The sequence below is a fragment of the Chinchilla lanigera genome, unplaced genomic scaffold (assembly GCF_000276665.1).
Source record: "Chinchilla lanigera isolate Chin_1 unplaced genomic scaffold, ChiLan1.0 scaffold00011, whole genome shotgun sequence".
In the NCBI taxonomy this organism is placed as follows: Eukaryota; Metazoa; Chordata; class Mammalia; order Rodentia; family Chinchillidae; genus Chinchilla; species Chinchilla lanigera.
Window position 1 is genome coordinate 19,172,968 of NW_004955412.1, and position 24,578 is coordinate 19,197,545.

Below are 24,578 nucleotides of genomic sequence, written 5' to 3' on the forward strand. Positions count from 1 at the left end.
AAAAAAAAAAAAAAAAAAGAAAAAGAAAGCAGGGCTTTAGTTCAGCCCCTAAATAGGTGAGCAACCCTGGCTACATGCCACCAGGTTCTTTGTTTCCTCTCCTATGTAAAATGCAAATGTCCTGGCCCCTCTCCTGCCCCAAATCCTTCAAGGATGCTGGTCACTCAGCCAGCTGAGGTGCCAGCAATTCCTTCCCTTGGAGCATCGTGCTAATTTTATGTTAGAGGAGCATACTGAAGTATATACAAAACCCACATCTATTCTTTGGAAATATTTCTCTTGGTGAATTATTAATTTTAATTTTATGGGTTTTATTATATTAAATAATGAGTACTTCACAGGAAAATATCAAAAAACAAGGTATTGAATTTTTAATATTTCTTGAGTGTTTATAAAAAGCATCAGAATTTTCAACATTAACTGCTTTTTGGTTTACAAAGTCTAAAAAATAACAACAGAAATAAATTTCTGCATAAAGTACAATGAAAATACCAATAGAACTCTAGAACAAAAATAATCTTTGCTTTGGCTGTCACACCCACAGCAGTCATCATACATAACAATTGCACGTTCTGTATACACGCATCACTTACGCTGACAGCACATGTGCTTAGCTTCCCTGTCTTTTTCATAGGACATACTGGACACTTCACTAGTCTTGCTGTTTTGTCAAGAGCTTCTTACTATCTTGTGTAATGTACACTTAGCAGGAAAATAAGATATCAATAAAATAAAATATCAAATATAGAATGAGTGCTCAAAATAGACATCAATATCTTCACATCAGCTGTGTACTTGCTTACAAGACCTAAAAGATCACATCAGAAATAAATATCTATGTGAACTACAGTGTAAATACAAACAAAAGTCTAACACAGCAATAAGCTTTGCTTCAACTGTCACACCCAAGGAAGCTTTCATACATGAAAACTGCATATTTCACACACAAGTATGGCCCACACTGATAGCATGTATATTTTGTTTTCCTGTCTTTTTTTTGCAGAGCACAGCTGACATCTTTTTTGTCTTCCTACTCTGGTAGTAGGTCTTTATGGTGTTGCACCTGCCTGTTCACCTGTGAGCTCACCAGTGTGCTTTGTAATTTTTTTGTGTAGTTCCCTGGGCAGAAATATTTTGCTTTTGCTCTGTTGTAAATGATCTCTTATGAATTCCAGTCCCACTCCTCTAAGAGAATTTCTCTATGATATTTTGCACTTGTTATTTTCTTTTTAAACTATCAAATTATTCATGCCATATATGTTTAGGATTGAGTAAAACACAACTATTGGCCAATTCTTTTTTTTTTTTTTTTTTTTTTTTTTCTCCGGTACCGGGAACCGAACTCATGACATTGCGCTTACCAGGCAGGCGCTTTTGCCGCTGAGCTAAATCCCCAGCCCCTTGGCCAATTCTTTGTTTTGAGTGACACCATAGTTGCTGCATAACTCATCAACATCTACTGCACCTTTGATTTTTTTTGTAAAAAATTACTATCTCAGACTTCCGTTTTGTCAAGGTTTCACTGTCAATTTTTCCATCACGGTGCAATATTGACATCAGCAGTACCAGTTTGCTTTTCTTTGCCATATACGAGGCCAATGTTATATTTTTCTGAAATTCAAAAATAATACTATACAATTCTCTGTTTTGAAATTGCAACACGTCTTTGGGAATTTCTGCATTGTTCTTCCATTCAGTTCCTATGCTGCTTAGCCTGTGGTCTGTTAGCAAATACAACATCAACTGGAAACTGGCAAGCCAACTGTTGAATGTCTCATTCTGATTAGTTCGGGAGATGAGAGCAACAAGTCTGTTCATGACATCACTTGGTTTATCACCACACATATAAAGACCTGGTGACTGAGTTCTAGGATAAATTTCTAAACTGAAAGTATATGTCTTCACATCTAGCAGGGCACATATTTTTATACCATATTTTGAAGGAGTTTTTTGGCATATACTGCCGAAAGCTACAGTGGCCAGGTTTTTCATGTGCCATTGTACTGAGTTGGGCTACCTCTACAAGAAAAAATTTTTTAAAACCTTTTTTTAAAAAACAAATCCTAAATGCAAGAAATTCAACAATGAGCACTTAATGGATAAAACTCACTTGTTGCTGCTTTGGAGCTCCTACACACCCTGCCGATCTTCCGCCAAGTAAGTGAATGCACAGATGGGTTCCTGTTCTTCCCGTGCACAGCTCCTGTGAGCCATGCCCAGATTCCATTATGGCAAATGAGACGTTTGCAGAACAGAAGAGTGGTATGGGTGTACCCCCCTCATATTTAGGGATACATTTGCAAAAACGCTACATAGATCACTATGTGGTTATAAATTTCAACTTGACACTTTTGCACAAGTGTACACACCTTGCTGTTCAGCATACCAAGTGAGTGAACACAAAGACTGCTTTCTGTATCCCTCAGGCACAGCTACTGAGACACACAGCCAGCTACCATTTCATGATTTCATTAGAAAAGTATGGAATGGGTAATGGAAACCCACAATAATGCCAAGCATAGTCTGAGCCACTGCCCAGAGAAGAGAGGAACTTTGAAAAGGATGTCACTTCTAAGCTCTTTAATTCTCAGCGAGGAGAGGGTCAGACAAATAGGTAGTGAAGGGATATGGACATGAATTGGGTTCTGCAGACAATAATCAGAGGCTCCTCCTAGAGCTAGGGCCAGGCTGAGCAGCCCCAACCTACCCCTTGGAAGTTACTGAATCTTGCATCTGAAATTCTCCTCCACCCAAGGACTACCAAGTTTCCCTGGGAAGCTTCCTTTTTTCTCTTTCTCAGGGTCAGTTCCCTCTGGGTCTTTTGCTCTGCTGCGTGCGGCCCTGATACAGTGATCACAAGGCCTAGAACTTCCCTAATCACTAGTCCAAGGACAGAAAACTTCAAATTGTGCCCGTTACTATGCAAGCACAATTTCCTACCCTCTTGGATGCCTACCCTATCCCTAGTGATGTCCTTTTAGAAGCATTCTCCAGAAGACCTAGATGAAGGGAAGTGAGAATGAGGTATTGGCACCATCCACAGCTCCAAATATGCACAAGGAATTGTCCAGGGTGGTCATGGGGGCAAGATGTCCACCCAGCTCTGTGTGTAGAATTCCTGGGCTCATCACACCCTTCTGTCCTCCACAGAACAGAGCCCTGATCTGTCCCTCCTCCTCCCATCCCTACTCTCTCATTGCCTCTCTCAACTCATCTGACATTTGTCTCATCAAGTTGTCTTCCAAGATTGGGACAGGCCAGGTTACCAAAGTGGTAGAAAATGAGGTGTGGAATGACAGAGCCAGGCTGAATCCAGCCACTTACTAACAAGGGCAAGTGACTTGGTCTCTGACTTCACTTGCCCATCTGCAAAACATTGATAATCATGTCCATCCCACACAGAGGTATAGGGATTTCATTAGACAATGTGAATGTATGTAGTTAACAGTAGCTGCTCTGAGGGAAATCCCCAAATCTCAGTGGCTTGATTCAACAAGGGTTCCTTCCCCATCCATTTAGTAGGCTGATGATCTAGAGCTCTCCTCCAGGAAGTGATTTAAGGATCTAAGTCCTTCCATTCAGTTACAGTCCTACATTGCAGTCCCCTCAGATACCTGACAGAATTGCAGAGACAGAGTTAGAGGCCAGGCCTAGACGTGGCATTGTTTAATTTATCTTCTCATCGACTAAAGCTATCACATAGCCCATCCACATGCAAGGAAGACTGGCAGAGTTGCTCCACATGTAGTTAAGAAGAGGAAATGGGCTTGTTAGGCATCTAGCCAGTCTCTCTACAATGTGTTTTTAGCATAGTGCCTAGTACACCACAAGACCTCAATAAATAGAAGATACCATTGTACTTACATTCTATCATTTGTTCCAACACTACTGTGAATATTAGAAATCATAGAATCTTAGGGTGGGCTTGTCAGAACACAGAGAATGAATAACTGAACACAAGCCAAACCAAACATGTAGAATATTTTTCCTTTTTTGAAGGCATAGCAATCATATAACTAACATGACTGCTATTCTGAGTTTTCCTACTCCATGGGGATAATGAGACAACATATGTTGGAATGACTGAATTCAAATTCTGGTCCCCTGGGCTAGCACAGCTCAGTGGTAAAGCACTTGCCCAAGGCTATGCCCTAAACAAGGACAGAGGCTATGTCAGGCATTCTGGTTTTTTTATTTTAAAGCAAAAATGTTTACCCATTTTACAGAGTTCTCCAAAAATGCTGTATTACTTCATCGGCAAAGATACACATACCTGTCGGGAATACCTTTCCTATCTGGCTACATCCTACTCATTCCTCTAATCTCTTCTTAAATGTCATCTCCCTCAGGCAGCCTTCCCTATCCTCTATACTAAGTGTGGTTGAGTAACTGTGCCTTCTGGCCCCACAATAGCCAGTAATTCTCTTCCCAGAACATTTACCATAGAATATTAAAATCCCTGCTCACTTTCTGTCCTTGATAGATCATTTCCTGCTACAAAAACTTCAGGGAAGATCTAATACTCCTCAAACTCTTTAATAAAACCAAAAGGGACGGGGTACTCCCAAAGTCATTCCTGGAAGCTAGTATCACCCTGATTCCAAAACCAGACAAGAATCCAAAAAAAAAAAGAGCACTACAGGCTAATCCTTCTGATAAACAGAGATGTAAAGATATTGGCAAACAGAACGCAACAAATCATAAAAAAAAATTAGACACTGTGACCAAGTAGGCTTCATCCCAGAGATGCAAGGATTGTTCAACATATGCAAATCAATAAATGCAACCCATCATATAAACAGAAGCAAGGACAAAAATGACATGGTCATTTCAAGAGATACAGAAAAAGCCCTTAACAAAAATCCAACATCCATTCTTGATCAATACCCTAAAGAAAACAGGTATAGAAGATGCTTATCTCAGTCTGATAAAAGCTATTTACAACAAACCTATTGCCAACATCATGTTAAATGCGGAAAAACTGAAACCTATCCCTCTAAAATCAGAAACAAGATAAGAATGTCTACTATTACCACTCCTGCTGAAGTCCTTGAAACATTAGCCAAAGCAGTCAGACAAGAGAAAGAAATAAAAGATATGTATGGGAAAGGAAGAAATCAGAGCATCATCATTTGCAGATGACATGCTTTGCTACTTAGAAGGCCCAAAAATTACACTAAGTCTCCTAGAATTAATAACCAAGTTCAGTAATGCAGGATATATGATACACAAAAATCAATACTAAACAATGTGAACTCACCAATAAAGAAATTAAGAAAAAAAATTAAAAGTAGCATCAAGAAAAACTAAATAAGAATTAACATAACCAAGGAAGTGAAAGACTTCAACAATGAAAATTACATCTCTCTGAAAGAGGAGAGTGAAGAGGACATCAGAAAATGGAAAAAGATATCCCATGTTCCTGAACAGGCAGAACCAAGATAGTCAAAATGGCTATACTTGCAAAAATGATACCCAGATTTAACACAATCCCAAGCAAAATACCAAAAGCAGTCCTTACACATCCAGAGAAAACAATCCAAAAATTCATGTGGAACCAGAAGAGACCTAGGATAGTAAAAGCAATTCTGGGTAACAATAGCAAAGCAGGAAGCATCATAATCCTAGATGTGAAGTTGTATTACAAAGCTACAGTGATTAAAAACAGCACAATACTAGAACAAAAATAGACAAGTGAATCAGTGGAACAGAATAGAGAAAGCAGAAATGACCTCAGACACAGTCAGTTATTTGATCTTGGACAAAGGGGCCAAAAACATACACTCCTGGAAAGGTGGCCTCTTTAATAAATGGTGCTGAGAAAATTGCATATCCACACACAGAAGACTGTCTAGATGGAGCCATATATCTCACCATGTACTAACCTAAAATCAAAATGATTTAAATGTTAAAACAGAAACACTTAATCTGCTGGAACATAAATAGGTAAAACTCTTGAATACAAAGGTGAAGACAAGCACTTTTTGAACAGAATTCCAATGGCAGAAGAAATAATATCAAGAATCAACAAATGGAATAGTATCAAATTAGAAAGCTTCTGTACAACAAAGGAAACAACCAATAGAGTGAAGAGACAACCTACAGAATGGGAAAAGAATCTTGCCAGCTATTCCTCAGATAGAGGACTAATATTTAGATTTGCAGTGATGGTGAACCTTTTAGAGCATGCAATGATACAAACAGCCTGGTACAGCACCTGTGCCACAGGTTTGCCATCACTGATCTAGAATATACAAGGAACTCAAGAAAATTAACCTCCCAAATAAAAGACCCAATCAAAAAATGGGCAGCAAAAATGAATAGACACTTCTCAGAGATACAGATGGCTAATAAATACATGAAAAATGTTCAACATCACTGGCCACCAGCGAAATGCAAATTAAAATAATACTGAGTAGCCAGCTTACTCCAGAAAGAATGGCTATCATCAAGAAATTAAATAATAACAAATGCTCCTGAGGCTGAGAGGAAAAAGAAATTACTCTACATTGTTGGTGGTAATGTAAACTAGTACTATTACTATGGAGATTAGTACGGAGACCCCTCAAAAAACTAAAAGCAGAAATTCCATTTGACCTAGCTTGCTATTCCTTTTCCAGATATCTTCCTGAAAGAGTTAAAGGCATCATATTACTGTGATACATGTATACCCATGTTTATAGCAACACAACTTATATTAGTTAAATCTTTGTTTTGTTTTGTTTTTTTGGGTTTTTCTCCGGTACCGGGAACCGAACTCACGGCCTTGCACTTGCCAGGCAGGTGCTTTTGCCGCTGAGCTAAGTCCCCAGCCCCTATATTAGTTAAATCTTGGAAACAGTTTGTATGCCCATCAATAGATGAAAAGATAGAGGAAGTGTGGTATTTATACACACTTATGGAGCATTACTCTGCCATAAAGAAGGATCAACTTGAGACATCTGTAGGAAAATGGATGCATCTCAAATATAAGTGAATTAAAAAATAAGAGTTTAAATATCACATGGCTTTTCTTATATGAAAAACCCAAAATAAAAATAAAGAGCAAAATAAAAGATAGATAATAGGAAATAGGGAGATCTCTGTCAAACAGGAAAAGAAGTAAATGATGGAGGGAGTGGGAAGGAGGAAAGGGAAAAGGGATGAAAAAGAACAGAATAAAGAATGGAACAGCCCTTTTGCAAATGGGAAGGGAAACAAGAGTTGGAGGAAGCAGGGAGGGGTAGGAGGGGAAGAGCCTAAGAAAAGAATTAAAATGTGTTGTGTACATGTACAAACTCCCCCACAATAACTGTAAACATGTACTGCAAACATCATAGTGTTTGCACTACTAAAAATCATACTGTTAAAAAGGGGTATGTTTTGTTTTGTTTGGCTCAGGAATCAAACTCATGACCTTGCCCTTGCCAGGCAGGCACTTGTGCTGCTGAGCTATATGCCCAGCCCAGGGACAGAGTTTTGATCACTAGTTTATGGACCGCATCAGTATTAGCACAGCATTATTTGTTGGGGTCTAGGGGATGTCCAAAGCTTCTTCTTGTCCTGCGCTTGAGCCAGATTTGAACGTGGAAACTCTCTGCTCTTTTCTGGTCACAGCTGGAAGCCCTAGGGCCAGTGACTGCTATGGCTTTCACAGGGCAAGGTGAGACCTACTGGAAATGATAAGGCATCTGGTGAAACTACAGTTCCATCATTGCCCCCCACCATCTTATTCTTGTTCTTGTCCTTACAAGATGCTTTGTCTTTCTTCCTAGCCCACCACAGTCACCACTACTGTTCCAGGAAATACCCACTGCCTTTCACCCACTGTCCTTGACTCAGATGTAATGAATAAACACCAAGGTTCTGGGTACTTCATGGCCTTTTGCTCCCCAAGAACAACTGGTCATCCCAGATCCCTGCTTGCACCTCTAGTTCGTCTCTTTCCCTTTTTCTTCCCACTGTGAGTGCAACTCTGGGCAAGATATCGGGGACACACTGCAGGGGTCCCTGATAACTGGTGCCATGGAAAGGGTCTCCAATAGTTATTATCTGGTTCACAATAAGTGTGCAAATGTTGGCCATGTGAATTAATGAATAATCCTGATCCTTCTTCAAAACAATAGTGGATTGAGTTTTCAATTATTACAACACAACAAAAAAACTAAAAATAATGACAATATGAGAAAGAAATCATATAGTATCCTCCTTTAAAATGTTAGCAGGAACTAAGAAATTGTTTCAGAAGGCAGCCACACCTCTTTCGTCATGTCCGGGTACTCCTGAGCAATTTGCCATCTACATTTGTCAGTTGAGCAATAGACAGTGCAAAAAACATCCTTACACATTAAAAAACCTGGAGCACTCCATCCCAGATGATTGAGGATTGGTAACTACAGCTCTCTCCTGAGGGTGGCTTTGATTGATCACATGTCCTGGCGGACCTGCAGCTACCACCCTCCACCATACATCTAGCTGGGGCATCCTGGCCTTCACTATCACCCAGAGTGGGATATCTCTGGCCTCAGTGTACACTCTCAGGCCCAGATGGGACCTCCAACTCCCACCCCCATCCAGGGGTGGAAGTTGACTCACTCTGTACAGGCAACTGGGCAGAGAGACTTGCACTCTGACAGCATTTGAACAGGGCTCACAACTTCACAAGCCATGGCGATAATGCCTTAACATCAGACACACGCTGTTCATTAACACACACCCAAGCTGGGGCCCCTTTCTCAAAGGGTACAGGGGATAAGACCTTCAGTGTGGGCACTGGGTACTTCTGGGGAAATCTCTCAGGGGCAGGTACAGCCTAGCGACCCCAGCCCTAGCTTGGAAATGCCAGGTGCCTCCTTGGTCTCTCCATCCTCTGAAAGCAAGGGCAGTACTTCCAGGCCCGCTCATCTATATATGCACCTGCCAAACAAACCCACAGGCTCTTGCGCAACACAGCTGAATCCAAATCCAGGTAGACTCACTACTGCAAATCTCATGTGAGCGCAAGTACACGTATAAACATTCCCACGCATACACACACACGTAGCATGTGTCACTCTCCACAAAAACTGAAGGGAGGGGCATAGTTTGTCTCCCATATCCTTACATCTTTGGTGCACTTGGACGGAAATCTCAGCTGAGCCAAGGAACACAGAAGAGAGGTAAAACTGTTAGCAACTGAAGGTGTACTTTAGTGTTAGCTGAGAGTCCTGCACGGAGGCCACCAGGACTCACACTCATGTCTTCGCACACCTGACCTGGGGCAGCCTTCTCCCTCGACTCACAGTAGCTAGGTCTCAGCTCTAATCCTGACCCCACCGACCCGGTAAAATCAGCTCATCTTCCATCCAGATTCCGCACCCAGTGGAAGGTGCGCGAGCGCACATACACACACGCACGCGCGCGCCCGCCAGCTCAAGCTACCCGGACTAGTTTGACCCGATGGGAGTCAAATGGGAGAAGGACAAAGCCGGCAGGAGCCCGGTGCGGTCTCCGATGGGACAGTCCCAAAGGACCCACTGTCGGACGCAGGATCCCGGAAGCCCGGACTTCGGGGGCGGGGCGTTCGTAGGTCCCGCCCCATGACGTCTGCAGCCTCTCCGAGCGCCCGAAGCAGCGGGAGCTTTCAGTCTCTGCGGAGCGGAGTCGAGGTGGGACGTGCGCACCCGGCTCCGGCCCTGGACGATGCGGCGCGCCCAGAATGCTGCCGCGCCTGCTAGTGCCTCTGGCTGCGCTCCTCAGCCTGCGCCTCGGCGTGGGCACGTACGGTAAGCCCCACGATCCAGCCCTGATCTACCCGCGACCGCCCCGCCGACTGTACGGGTGACCAGACTCGAGCCCGACCCGTCCCGGGTCTTCCTTGAAAGTTCTCCTCGACCCGGGCCGGCGCTCCTTCACACTGACAAGACTGGGTTTCAGGCTCACCTGTTGGGGAAGTGGAAAAGGCTGAAATTAACAGGGCTTGGGCGGTGGATAGAGATGTGTGTGTACAGCCAATAGTCGCCACCCCTTTCTTACTCCCCCTCCAAAAAGTTCATCATCCCCTCGCCTCTCGACAAACGATAAATTTTGTCTCTCTGACTCCGAATGTGGGACTGCTTGTACCCCGGGGGAATGGGTTTGATTCTCTAACTGTCCTCTGTCTCAGCCTTCTCATCTCCCTCCCTGCCCTCTCCTTCACCCGAACTGACCACCCTCATCTGATCATCACTGAAAGTCTGCAGCCCCCAGCCCACCCGCACTGTCATCTACCTCCTTCACCCTGGCCCCTACCCCTTAACTTAGGCGAAGTTCCTGGTGCTGAGAAGCCAGGGAGAGCCAAGGAAAGGGCCCAGAATTGAAGAGATCAAGAGAGAGTTAGGGAGAGCAGAGACCAAAAAAAAAAAAAAGCTCTCGAGACTCCAGAATATAAAGGAAAACATGTGGTCAGTCATTCATGTGATCAAGAGCTGAAATAGGGATATGCCTAAACAGTGCAAAGAGTGGCTGCATTTTTCACTTTCCATCTGATGTTTTGCAATCGAAACAGACTTGGGTCTGACGTGGTGACGTTCGCTGCCTATAGTCCCAGCTACTCAGGAGGCTGGGGCAGGAGAATCGAAAGTTCAAGGCCAGCCTGGGCAACCTAGCAAGGCTCTGTCAGAAAGAAAAGATGGGAGGCTGGGGAGGCGAGAAGAAGGGGAAGAAGAAGAGAGGCAGGGGAGAAAAGGGGAGGAGGAGAAGGAGAAAGAGAAAAGAAGAAAGAGAGAGGGAAAGATGGGCTAGAGGCTCCAACGTAGTATATAAAGGAAAGCAAGGGATGGGGCAGATGTGTTTTCTGTGAGGAGGTCAGAAGCATGATTTGAGAGATGACAAGAAGTTAAGAGAACATGGGACTTGTGACCAGAGCGGCTGTCAGACGGAGCCACCTTAAGGAATCAAAGAGGGAAGGGACTGCTGGGAAGGCTGAGGCAGCAGGATTGAGTCTGAGGTGAGCCTGGGCACTCCAACAAGACGTTGCCTCAGAACTTAATAATGAAAAGGGTTTGGGGTGTAGTTCAGTGGTAGAGCACCCCTAGGTTCAACCCCAGTGCACCTCTGGGTTTGTACTGCAGGGGGAAGAAGGGAGGAGAGAAGGGGAACCCATCCGCTTTGGTCCTTACATATATTTCAGTTGCCTGATCTGTAAGATTCCTAAAGTAGGTGTGCTGATTGCATTCTTACAGAAGAGAGCGTGGGTTCAGCAAGGTTAAATAATTTGCCCAGTGTTAGCATGAAGTGCCTGGAGTCAGTGTTTCTCCTGGCGAGTGGTGTGTGTTGGGGGCTGCAGGGGTGGCAGGGTAGAGACAGATTAGTATTTAGCATCCCCCGCCCCAGAGCCCATGGTGCTAGCTTTTTCTGGAGATGTTTGCAGTGCAGTCTAGAACCAGGGCTAATTCATTCTGTCTTGTCCCAGACTGAGGTGAGCATCTGGGTATAGGTAAAGCCAGGGAATGGGGGAGCCAGGAGACCTGTGAAGAGAAATAGGCAGGTGTCAACAAGCAGGGTACTGAAGAGTGCCAAAGAAGTGGCCTTGGGCTGGGGCCAGTGTGGGGACCAGGAGTGGAGGTAGGAGCAGGCCTTGGGATGCTGCTGGAGCAAGAACAAGGGTTGGGCAGATCCAAGGACTAGCTCACCTGAGTGCTCACTGCTGACATGCCCTAGCCCTGGGCCCTGCCTTCTCCATGGGGAGGTGTCCCATCCAGCTATTCTTCTCAGCCACCACTGCAGCTTCTGAGTGCAGCCAGCAAAAGGCAGTGATATAAGGACACAACATGAGCTTTGAAATCAGACACATTTGAATATAAGTCCCTGCTCTGCACCTTGCCAGCTCTGTTGGCTTCGGGCAAGGCACTTACACTCTCTGAGCTTCCATTTCTTTAGTAAAATTGGGATAATAAATGTTGTCTTGGTTACTTTTCTCGCATTGCTAAGACAAAATGCCTGATGCCCAAAATTAAGGAAGGAAAGGTTTATTTAGCTCACACTTTGTGGAGGTTTCAGTCCATAATCAGTTGGCTCCAAGGCAGGGTGGCTTGACAGAGGAGCAACAGTTCACGGCAGTGGAAGACAGCAGAAGCAACAAGAGCAAAAAGGAGGAGCTCAAGAGAAGACTCTTTCTGTCCCTTAAATTGTATATAGGCTGCCCACTCTAGGGTGGGTGTAGCACTCACACCCGTAATATCAGTATTGATCCACAAATCAGTCACAAACTCTAGAAGCCACCGTATGACTGCATGAGGCTTTGGGGGGATACACAGACACAAACCATAACAAATGCCTGCCATGCAGGGCTGCTGTGGTTATAAATGGAACATATGTAAAGCACCAGGCACAGTGCTCAGCTTATCATAAACTACCCAGTAAATAAGTTACAGTCCTCACCATCACTATCGTCCTCATTGTCCCCGGAGGTGAACTGTGCTAGCTCTGATGGTGACACTTTTCTCCCCAGGCTCGGAACTACCCAAGCCTCCCATGGCGTGGTTTAAAGCAGAATTCTTCCACCACGTCCTCTGCTGGCACCCCATCTCAAATCAGTCCAAAAGCACCTACTATGAGGTGGAACTCCAATGGTAAGGAAAAAGAAGATGGAGGAAGGGAGGTGGGAAGAGGGGGTGCATCCCTATTGCTCCCTTTCATGAGGACATACCTACCTGTTTTTAAGACAGGACCAGAAGGGCCCCTAATGCTTGTCCACTCAGTTGACAAGAACTTGTTGGGTCTCATGTGTTGAGCAGTATGCTGGTCACTCTGGGGTGAGAGGTCAAGGTACTGCCCTGACCCTTCAGTCTTTTCCATTGTACTGGAAAAGCAGGAAAACTACCCAGAGTATCACTGGAGAATGAGGAAGCCCTCGTGACTGCTGAGGTAGCTGGAAGAGGGGAGAGCATAGGCTATGCTGTGAGCTAACAGGTCTTTCTTGAGAAATGGCACTTGAGCTACTCATATTCCCATCAGTCTTGTAGATCTCAGAGAAGAGGGTATAGGGTCCCAGAACCAAGGGTGACTATGCGGATAGAGGCCCTGGATCCAGGGAATCCCCTGAGGGCTGTTCCAGTTTCTCCATTATGGGAGCGCTCTGCCTGACCCCTTGCTGCTCTGAAAGGAAGTAAGTTTGGGCCTAAGTTCCTCCCTCAGTGCCTACCCTGCTATATCCTCAGGTATGGAAGAGAGCCATGGAAGTCGCTGCCCCACTGTAGCCAGGCCCCGGCACTGTGCTGTGATGTCACCAAGGTCACCCTAGACCTGTACCATACCAATGGTTACCGGGCCAAAGTCCGGGCAGTGGATGGCCACCGATACTCCAATTGGACCTTGGCCAACACCCGCTTGTCTCTGGATGAAGGTACTTTTCCTCCGCTTGACCCGCAGCATGGCTTTTAGGGTCCCTTCAAGCCAGAAACTAGCATGGTGCTCTTCTGTCTGTTGCTCGAGCTCATCGCACGGCCAGGCTTCCTGACCCGGGAACTTGTTGCCTAAACAGGCCTGAGTCAGGACTTTGGAGAAGGTTAAAAGAAATTAGCCAAAGTTATTTGAAATTTAAAGGGGAACTATAGTTGTTTATCCTACAGAGGAGAGATTTGGGCGTGGATCGGGGCAGCTGAGTCACAAGGGCCAGGCTCGTGAACTTGGAGAAAACTTGATTTGGGGAGAGGAAGCGAATCCATAAGAACTCAGGGCACTGAGCAGTAGACAGAGTTTGGATGAGATTCCCCCAATCTAGGGGTCAAATCCTACGAGTCACCCTTAGGACACGAAGGTGTGACTGGAGAAAAGACAAGATTCTTCCTGGAGAGGTAACAGGAAAGGGTAAGCCCTGAACTCAGTGGAATTCCTGTTCCACACATTGGGCTTGAACCACTTGTGCATACTAAGCTTGCTTTGTAGGGTCCAGGGGAGAGCCGTTGTCCCAGGGATCACTGGCTCCCAAATGCCTGCTCACTGACCAGCACTCAGCTGGGAGTGCATTTGAAAATTATATTTCCAGAGCCCAGCCTGACAAATTCACATTCCCTGTGTCCTGAGAGGGCCCAGGGCATCTGTATTTTGAACGAGCTCCCTGAGAAGTCTGTATGGGTTTGGGCTGGGAAACCTGTGGCCTCGTCTTCAGAAGGGGTAATGCTTGACCCCCGAACAAGACACGGGTGGGATGCCGAGGCCCTCTGTAGCCCTTGGCTTCATGGCTTTGCCCTTCCTCCCCTCAGTGACTCTGAAGGTTGACAGTGTGAAGCTAGAGATGCATGAGGGCTTCATCTTCGGAAAGATCCAGCTCCCCAGGCCCCAGGTGGCCCCTGAAGGTGTCACGTATGAAAGCATCTTCAGTCACTTCCGCCAGTACGAGATCGCCATTCGCAAGGTGCCAGAAAGCTTTAAGGTATGAGGTTCCCCCTAAAGCCACAGGGCCGGGGCTCCGCTGTCCCGGGCTGGAATCACCATTGTGCGCCCTGAGTTCTGCACACCAAGTAGAGGCAGGTCCTAGGAGAGAGTTTACGTGACCTCAGCCCTCACCAGTGCTCCTGGAGGACAAGGGGGAAGACACTGTCTACCACTGTGGGCCAGCACATGAAACAAGTGACAGCTTCTGTCCCTGACTCCCTGGCAGTGGGTATTGCATTCCATTTTCTACATGAAGAAAGGAGGCCGCATAACTCACGCAAGGACACCCCTGTGAGTGGGAGATCTGGAATGGTGTAAAATCCATCTTCTTGCTTTTTCACCAATTTATTCCAGCCTCCTCTGCAAAGATCTTCAGCTTCAATAAAAGTCTCCCTTTTCTCTAGTAATGCAGAACTGGTTATGCAGATTACAGACAGGTTGGGCTGCACTGACAATCATGGGGTTTGTTATCGTAAAAAAAGACTGAAAGCATGGGCATGGGCCTCTCTAGAGCCTTCCCCTACCTGCCAAGCCTCCGAGAATAGTTTAGAGGCATGGCATTCCCTAGCATGCTCAGGGCCTGGGTTCAAACTCCAGCCTGCATTTTATTTTATTTTATTTTTTTTTTGGTTTTTCTCCGGTACCGGGAACCGAACTCACGACCTTGCGCTTGCCAGGCAGGCGCTTTGCCTCTGAGCTAAATCCCCAGCCCCCCAGCCTGCATTTTAAAAAAAGGGCCCCTCCAGCTCTCAGCTTCTGTGTGCCATGGTGTAAGAGGATGTGGCTATTATTTTTGTTTTTATTTCAGTTCTCCAGCGAGAAGGTAAACCATGAAAACTTCAGCCTCCCAATCCCTGGAGAGGTGGGAAAGTTCTGTGTCCAAGTGAAGCCATCTATCAGCTCCCGAGCCAACAAGGGGATCTGGTCAGAGGAGCAGTGCATCGTCCTCACCAAGCAGTGTAAGTTGGCAAATACATGGAAAGGGCAAGGCTGGCACAACCCAGAAGAATTTGCTGAGGAGTAGGGGCTGGGCATTGTGCAGAGCACTGCCCCACATGTCTCCCAATCCTCATGGAGTCCTAAGAGGGTCCTGTTGCCCCCATTCTAGAGATGTACAAACTGAGGCTTCAGGTCCACAACTTTGTAGAATCACACAGGGTTTTTTTTTTTTTTTTTTTTTTTTTGTTTTTTCTCCGGTACCGGGAACCGAACTCACGACCTTGCGCTTGCCAGGCAGGCGCTTTTGCCACTGAGCTAAATCCCCAGCCCCTACACAGGGGTTTGATGGCAGACACTGGTCCCCTGATTCTGGGGTTCTTTCAGGGACCTCCCCAGGTACCACACAGTCAGCTGTGCTGCTTCCTGTTTGTTACATATGCTGTTCTTTCTCAGCAGGAAGAGCCCAGTATGAAGGGCTTCTCCCTACCCTCCCTCCCGCTAGACGAAGCAGAACTGAGCTTGCTCCTTGAAAGAGCTGCTGACGTCAGAAACCCAACTGCAGGCTCTTGGCGGGGCGTCAGGCGGGAGGGTTCAGGTGTAGAGCCATATCCTGCCCATGAGGATCTTGCAGTCTGGCTTCGGAAGGGGGTAGTGCCCACAGGAGGCTATAACTAGCAACTCAGGGTTGCAAGGTCAAGTGCCCAGATCACGCCAACAGTAAATGCTTGGGGAGTACCCGGCCATTGTGAGCAGGGCCAGCCAGGACAGAAGTGCCCCCGTATTATAGATCTTCCCTACATTTCAGTTTATGAAAACCACCCAGGAGCTCATTATCATCTACGTCCCACCACAGAGTTGACACTAAGTATATGCCAGGCAGCCTTAAGAGCTTTTGTTTTGTTTTGTTTTTACATTCATTCATTGATAAAAGAACCAATTTTATTCTGATCTCAGCTTTACCACTTAGGAGGTGTGTGATCTTGGACAAGTGACTTAATCTCTCTCAGCCTCAGGATCCTCTCCTGTACAATGAGGGTGGTAGTCTTTACCTGCTGAAGTTGTCATAGGATCAGATGATGTTAAGGAAAGTACTTGGTACATGAGAAGGACTATGTATTTCACAGCCATCTTATGAGATAGGAACTATAATTTTTTCCATTTTATAGATGAACAAACCAAAGCTCCGAAAGATTAAGTAATGGTCCACAGTCCCACAGCTAGGAAGTGGTGAAGCTGGTATTTGAACCACGGTCAGCCACCCCAAAGCCTCTGTTCTTACTTGCTGAACAACCCTGCCTGATTGTTCTATGATCATCCCTCGAGAGTGGAAGCCGACTTAGCATATTTAATAAGGGAACCCTATCAGGCAGGGGTTAGAAGGCCAGAGAGATTCACAGGAAACTAGACACATGTAGAACTGAGACCCAACAAGTTGCTTGTAGAGGTGGCCTGGGGCCACTCACTGAGTGGTTTCTGAGAGTGGCCAAGGGGTATACGGGGACTGTTCCTGTGTTTCATGGTGCCAGCCTACAAATGCATCTCTCTGGGCCTGCAGATTTCACTGTGACCAACCTTAGTCTCTTCTTCGCCCTCTTCCTGCTGCTCTGTGGAGTCCTGGCTTACTGTCTGGTCCTCCAGCTATATGTGCGGCGCCGGAAGAAACTGCCCACTGTCCTGGTGAGTCTCCTGGGCTCTGCCCCATCACTTCAGGCTCTTCCTGAGCTCCAGGGAAGGCAGGGAACTCTTTCCCTCCCAGACAGTCTATCCCCTCTGCTCACCTCCACCTCAACCCTGACATTATGAGGAGGCACCCACACGGAGCACCGTGGGGACAGACGGAGGAATAAATACAAAGCCCAGCCCCAAGCACTGGTACTTCCCAGTAGCCCAGATACCACACGCACACATGTGCTGAGTAATCACAAACCCCAGTGACCAGGAGGCTTTTGGACCAACTCCTTCGCAAAGTGAGGACAATGAGACACAGAGAGATTGTTCTATGCACAGGGTCTAGGGGCAGGAAGTGTCAAGGAGGCAGCCTGTCTTCCCACCCCTCATTGCCATGAGGGAGGACTCCAAGAGGGGAAGAAAGAAGGATTGCAGTTCTCAAAGAGGGAGGGAGGAGGCCAGGACCCGCCCCTCCCAGGCAGCATGCGATTCAGTCTCTTTCAGAGGTCACCTATCACAGTCCCCAGAGCTGGCCTTGCTCTGTGATGGCCAAGGGCTCAGTTGCAAAAGACGCAGCTGGGTCAGGGAAGCGGGGGCCCCAGGGAGGCTCACAGAGGGAAGGGAAACCTCCGGAGAGATCCAGGCTCTCTAAAACAAACAAGGAGAGAGACAAGGGATCTCTAAAATTATTCTGAATAAGAACTCCTGGAAGGAAAAGTGTAGAGGACACGACGGGACTGTTTGACTTTTCCAGGCAAGAAAGAACTGTGTCCCTAGCTCTGTACCCTGGGTACACAGTGTGATGAGGAGAGTTGGGGACAGGCAGCTTTTACAGCCCTCGGTGGTTTTCAGTTCTTCCTGTTCTGGCTGAAGCATGTAGTCATTCCCCTTTCTCTGTGCTCCAGGCAGATCAGTTCCAAAACACATTTCCACTGGCCTGCTTTGTAGCACCCTGAGCATGTGCCACATGCAGGGCCTCAAGCTGGGACGGTGGTAGCTTAAAGATAAACTCACACAGGGCCTATCTTAGGGACAGAGACTGAGAAGATAGCTGGAGGGCAGAGGGGAGGGGTAAGGGGTTCCTGCTGTGATAAATGGGGGCCAGGAGAGGCATCTCAGATGAGTCAAGTGGTGATTGAGCTAGTTACTGAACACCCACCGCATGCAAAATGTCATTGGGAAGAAGCTGATTAATGTGGCTGCTGGTCCCAAGGGACCTGACTACTGCCAGTATGTAAGAGGTTACCTTCTACGCGAAGCAGTGAGAGACATGGATACAAAATTTTGATAGAGATGACAAGTCCTTGTTCCTTTGGTGCCTTTGGATCACAGAATCAAATGTACTCCGGAATGTTCTTTTCTCTGGATAAATATAGCCCAATGGCCTTCATCTAATGACCTCCGTCATGACTAGGTCTATGAATAACTTATGCTGCCCGAGGCACTTTCAGTTCACTAGTTTGTCCCGTTCAGCAGCCTCTTTGATCTGGCCTTTTTAACAGCCCATCAAGGTAAGCAGGGAATCTCAAAGCAAGACAGTTGAGTACAAATTCCAGGTTTGCTCTTTGCTGCTGTGTGGCTCTGTAAATCACTTACCTTCTCAGAACTTCAGTTTTCCTCTAAGAAACAGAGGTCATAATATTTCCCTTTTAGAATTATTAGAGGGTACAGTTCAATTCAGCCTATTGTGTGTCTTTGACATATCACAGAAGGTTCTAAGCATGGCACATGCCTAACCTCAGACTGAGGAGGCATGTGCTTTCATAACTCCACTTTGCAGGTAAGAAACTAAAGCTCAGAGAAGATAAGTAATTCAGCCCCAGTGACAATAAGAGGCAGAGCTGGGATTTAATCACCAAACAAGGTGACAGTAGCAGAGACTCTACCAGTAAGAGCCCCATTTGAGTCATCAAATACAGTTAAATCCTGACTTACGAACATTTGAGTCGCAAACTTTCGCAGGTGTACTGGGTAAGACTATCAGCTTACCAACGAGTCCAACTGACCAACCATTCTCCCAGAGGGGAACTCATGTGTAAGTCAGAGACTTACTGTACCCCAAAAATAAGGGCAGATATGCAACAGTAAGTCAGTCATCAAACCTATGAGTGTCTACCAGTGCCAGCTCAATTTAGGCTCTGGCACAGAGTAGCAAACAAGGCTGGTACATGACAGCTGTCAAGGGGCTTATGTTCTGTGAGGGGTGAATGTAGATATGTATGCTGAGAGAGGGCAGAAAACAAAGAAATAAAATAATCACAGGAACCAAGTGCCAGGAAGAAGTAAACAAGGTGAACATGGAGAGAATGGTGGGAGTGTTACTCCCACAAGGGCAATCAGGAAGGCTTTCCTGAAGAGGTGACATGAGCTGAGGCCTCAGGGATAGGAGAACCAAGCCGTACGAAGTACCGAGGAGTACTACTCTCAGCAGAAAGCTCAGCATGTGCATGGGCTCCAAGACAGCACCGCACGCTTGTGACAAGGGGAGAGGAGTGGAAGGGAGAGGGGCTAAGCGACTTCCCTGTGGCAGTTAGTGGGGAGCGGTGCTTGGCTGCTCGTCCCCCCACCTCATGCTGCAGCCACCCTGTTTTGTGTGGGTCACAGCTCAGCGAGTAGAGAAACTAATTTGGTATCTTGTAGCCAGAATTTTAAAAAAACAAAGTGGGTGGGATAGGATAGAAAAACATGGACAGAGTGTATCACGGAACATAAGTAGGAAGGATTCTTTTTTGCGAAACTTGTCTCATGTATTTATATGTGAGTTGCATATACAGGTTATTATGTAATGTTTATTTTTTTATTTGGAGGTCATTGTCAAAAAAGTTTGAAACACACTTCTAAAAGGGTTGGCCCGGCCTGCTCTCATGTTTGAAAAGCCTGGGGGATGGAATTGTCTGAGAGTTTTCAGGCTCCTGGGTTTGGAGAATAGCAGCTTCCTAGGCCCTTAACCTGGGCCAAACTGAGGAGCACTTTGGGAGAAAAGCGTGATTCCAAAACACACCCCAAAGAGCACATTGCAGTGTGGCGCAGGCTCCGCAGCCCCTGTTGAGCTGCCCCTCTCACTCTGTCCTTTCCTTTTCAGGTCTTCAAGAAACCCAGCCCCTTTGTCCTCGTCAGCAAGCTGCCCTACCCAGAGATGCAGGACACCATCCACCCGCTCGACATAGACTCCTTCCAGAAGGTGTCCCTAGAGCTGAGGATCTCAGACCTGCACAGCAGCATGGACAGTGGCTTCAGCAGTACCAAGCCATCCCTGCAGTTGGAGGAGCCCCAGTTCCTCCCTGTCCCCAGCCTACAGGCCTGTGGGGCTCTGGGAAAGGGGGAGTCCCCAGATCTGCAGGTCGGCTGCAATGATAGTGGCAGCGGCAGCAGCAGTAGCAGCACGGACAGCGGGATCTGCCTGCAGGAGCCCGGCCTAAACCCTGGCTCGGAGCCCCCTTGGGAGAAGAAGGTGGGGAGCACAAGCCAAGGCCAGGATGACAGTGGGATTAGCCTTATCCAAAACTCTGAGGGGCAACCTGGGAGCACACAGGGCAGCTCAACCTTGGGCCACATGACTCTCCCAGGTCCTGAGGTCCCTGAAGAAGAAGACCCAGCCACAGTGGCCTTCCAGGGCTACCTGAAACAGACCAGATGCACTGAAGAGAAGACAACTGTAGCACCTTGCCTGGAGGAAGAGACCCCTTTGACAGATGACCTTTGCCCTCAGTTCAGGACATGCCTGGATCCTGAGGCAGGCTGGCCTTCTCCAACTCTGGCCAAGGGCTATTTGAAGCAGGATCCCCCAGGAATAACTCTGGCTCCCTCAGGCGTCCCACCAGGACGGAACCAGTGGAACCAGTTGACTGAGGAGTGGCCACTCCTGGGTTTGACTACTTGTGGTAACCTGGGACCATCTGACTGGAATCCTGCCCATGATCTGGCCCCTCAGGACTGTGTGGTAGCCCCAGGAGGCCTCTTGGGCAGCTTTGACTCAGACCTAGTTACCCAGCCTCTGATCTCCAGCCTGTACTCAAGTGAGTGACTCATGCGAAGGGGCTGTTGTCTTATTTGAGCCATGCCTGCTCAACTGTTGGGAGCAGGAGGAAGAGCCCAGGGGTCAGAAGAGGATGCAGGCCAGTCTGTAAGCCCCCGGGGTCAGTTGTAGTCTGTCCCCCAGGGCAGGTGTAGGCCATCTTGATGGAGTGGTGCAGGTGGCACAGATGGTGCTGACCTGTTTAGCTGGGTGGGCCCTGCAGACCTTAGCAAAGCCAAGAAGGGCAGGCAGAGACCTCCTTCCTTGTTGGGCTTTTTTCTATCCCATAAACGAGTCGATGCTCAAGGAACCACAGGGTTTTCTTGAGACAAGAAAGGTCAGTCAGGTATCAGGGCCGCTGGCGGGTTGGAGTACTGTGAGAGGGAGCTTGCCCCATCCCTTGCTGCAAGGTTGCAGGGGGTCATTTCTAGGAGAAGCAGGAGCAGAGCCCAGTTTGATCAGAGGGGTGGTAAGTCACATGGAGATGTTCCTCCACTGGCAGTCTTCTCAGGCAGAGAACCTGTCATTGGAAGTGCTTAAGGTGTGTCTGTCCTGGCCAGGCAGTCGGACAGTTACTACGTCACTATGGCACCAAGGAGGGACAAAGGGACTGAGACCTAGGACAGACTTTGCAGACTCCGGCCTAAAAGGAAGTAGACTCTGGAACCCATCTGCCCAGAGCCAGCTTCCTTCTCGTGCCGGGGGCTGACATCTAGGAGGAGTCCTTGGCATTGTGCCTGGACAACTGCCAGTCACTGGGCCCCGGCGGGCTGATGTGGGCCCTGCTTTCCCTTAAGAATCTGTCTTCAAACAAAGTCAGTTTACAGTCCCCAGCCAAGGATTCTAGGAGGGGCGGCCTTTGGATGCCCTCCAGGGCTATCTCTCAACTCTGCATTTCTCTGTAGCATTCGGAACATGGGCTTTCTGGCCCTGAAAATTCTGCCGTGGCGCTCTACCAACAAGCTCATAGGTGCCCGTCTGATAACTCCTTCTGGCAGCAGGCCTAGAGGAAGGTTGCTCAGGGTTCCCTTAAAAACTTTATTTATTTATTTTGCTCATTTATTTATTGAAGAAGCAGCACAGTCAGGGAAGGAATTCTTGGTCTTTCAGGGGCCCTGGAGTTCTAGTTTTGCATTCACTGTCTCTAGTTTTGTGATGTTGTGCAAGTCACTACTCTTGAGCCAGTTTCCTTGTCTGCAAAACGGGAAAAGATGCTTGGTTTGTCGAACTCAGAGGGACGCGAAGTGCCACTGAGAAGATGGATGTGACTGTGATGGAGCACAGATCTCTGTGAGTGAGTGGTGTATGGTGTTTTTAAAAAATGTATTCCAATAAATTGTTGGGACCAGTGAGGAGCCTGTGAAACCACAGATTTCTGATGAAACAGTGGCTGGTGGAGGACTTGGTTGCTGATAATCGGATGATAGTGAAAAGGGTGCGTCATGTTGCCTTAAGGAAACAGGAACGAGGATTCAGGCTCAGATCAGACAGAACCAGCTCCAGAATCCTGTGTGAACATAGTTGCCTGTGACTGGAAAAACTTCTCAACCTCCCAAGTTTCTGATTCCCCACCGATAATGCAGAGATGATAACTCCTCCCAGGGATGTTGTGACAGTAAGTGAGATGGCATATAAAAGAATGTAACACAGTGCCACGCATGCGGTGTTCCATGTGTAAATAGCTGTTAACACTGTAAAGGGAAATACAGTTTTTCTTGAAACGGACAAAAATGAAAGCGATAAGGGGTTTGCAGAAAACTAAAAAGGAAACAGTGGAAAGTACACCGCAGTGTTTTGGATCTGACCTCTGACAACTGGAAAGGAGATTCTGTGAGGCCTGCCCTTCCAGGAAGTGGGCAGATCAGACCTCCCTGCAGCCATATCTGCTTGCCTCCCCCTGGAGGTGTGTCCTGGGCGGTTCTCATAAGTGCGGAAGCCATCTGCGCACTGTTCAGCCTGCTGCTTCCACGAAAAGCCACATGTGGGTTTGAATCTCTCCCGAAGCTCAGCCCAGCAGAAGGAACTAACCTAGGGCTTCTGGTGTGCTACACTTTCCCTCAGCCTGGATCCCCGGGCAAGTGACTGGGGACACCTCATCTCTTTCCCCTATGTCATCTCCAACACACCTCTCCCCTTTCACTCTGAGAAAGTAAGCAGTTCTGGAGAGGCATCGATGCTGACTGTCCAGAGAACTTGGCTAATGGCCATCTTGGACCTGCCTATTCCTAACTGGGGGCTCCTTGTTGGGACTGGAAAGACATGCAGGGTGGTTCCTTTCTCCTGGAAACAAGGTGTTACATTGGCTTCTCCTCTGTGGAAAAGTCTGCTGGGGCAGGTGGGATGAAACCTGACCAAGGGGTGGATAAAGGTACAGATAATAAGAGAAGTTACCCTCTGAGAAGGAACTGGAACCAATTTGGTGGAAAGAGACAGCGTTTGGAGCAGCCTGCAGGACAGAGGTGCAGCGGGTGGTGCAGGCCAGCCTTTTTCTTGTGCTGGAATGAGTGGGAGTCTCCTGGCTCCTCGGCCTGACCTTGAAGCTGCTCTCTGAGCACAGGTCAAGGCCTGGGCTGTGGGAGTTCTTCCAGGCAGCAGGGCTGATGAGACACTTTCAGTCTTCTCCGGAATTCAAATTAAAGTCCCCAGCAAAAGGCACCAGTAGTTCATTAGCTGAGCAACCTCCTTCGAGGGCTTTTCCAGGCTGAGGGAGTATGTGATTCTGTGTGTATGAGCTAATGGAACTTCCTCTTAGTAAAGAGAGGGGAAATGGTGGAAGAGGAAATTCTGTTGAATTGTGTTTTCTTGAATTTGTAAATAGCAGTAGTCAAGGGACTGCCTCATCCTCCCAAAATACCTCTAAACCCCGTCACCATGCACACATCATCACAGAGACCACCTGAGACAGCGGGCTGGTGACCAGGAGAGGCAGGTCAAGGCAATTAGGGTTGCTTTTATCAAACCCCAGCCTAAAGGACCTGAGATACTAGACTCATCAAGTCAGAAAACTTGACTCATTTATTTCCTGTAATGCTCGAAGGGTTGAAGGGTTTTTTTTTTTTTTTTAAAGCACACTCATAATTTAAAATTCAATGCATTGTTATTAAAGACCTGCAGCACCTTTTCTCACTATCAGATCCATCTTAACTTCACTTAAGTTCCCATAAACTTCCAAGAAGGGTGATGGGACCAAGTCAATACCCTAGTGAGGAAGAGTTGGGTAGGATGTAATTAATGTTTTTAAAAAGATCCCTGGCTAATGCATAAGGCATGCATCAGCGCACACAAGGCAGAAGACAGGGAGACCTAGTTGGAAGCCTTTGTTGTAGACGGCATTTAAGTTCTTCAGTGAACAGCTACTATGTGACAGGTATGATGTTCTGCCCTGTGTACAAAAGGGATATCACTTCAGGGAGCATGCCATATAAATGTCAAGCAAATGGACACATTGATGAATGCATTAGCACCATCAGTAACCAATGCCCCAAAAGAAACTAATATTCCATATGAGGGGCTAGCCAGGAAGCAGAAAAACAGGGTAAGAGTCTGTTTTACCTGACTATAACAAATACCTGTAAAGGGCAAT

The 24,578-nt window shown here is 47.0% G+C and overlaps 1 protein-coding gene across 1 annotated transcript; it reads left to right on the forward strand.

Moving 5' to 3' along the window:
* The first annotated feature begins 9,568 nt into the window (after window positions 1–9,568).
* On the forward strand, window positions 9,569–24,116 carry Il10ra (interleukin 10 receptor, alpha). Its single transcript, XM_005378226.2, has 7 exons — window positions 9,569–9,743; window positions 12,449–12,569; window positions 13,158–13,342; window positions 14,202–14,371; window positions 15,182–15,332; window positions 16,868–16,989; window positions 20,063–24,116. The coding sequence occupies exons 1-7, from the start codon at window positions 9,677–9,679 to the stop codon at window positions 21,002–21,004; spliced, it is 1,758 nt and encodes a 585-aa protein (XP_005378283.1). The 5' UTR covers window positions 9,569–9,676; the 3' UTR covers window positions 21,005–24,116.
* The last annotated feature ends 462 nt before the right edge of the window (window positions 24,117–24,578 follow it).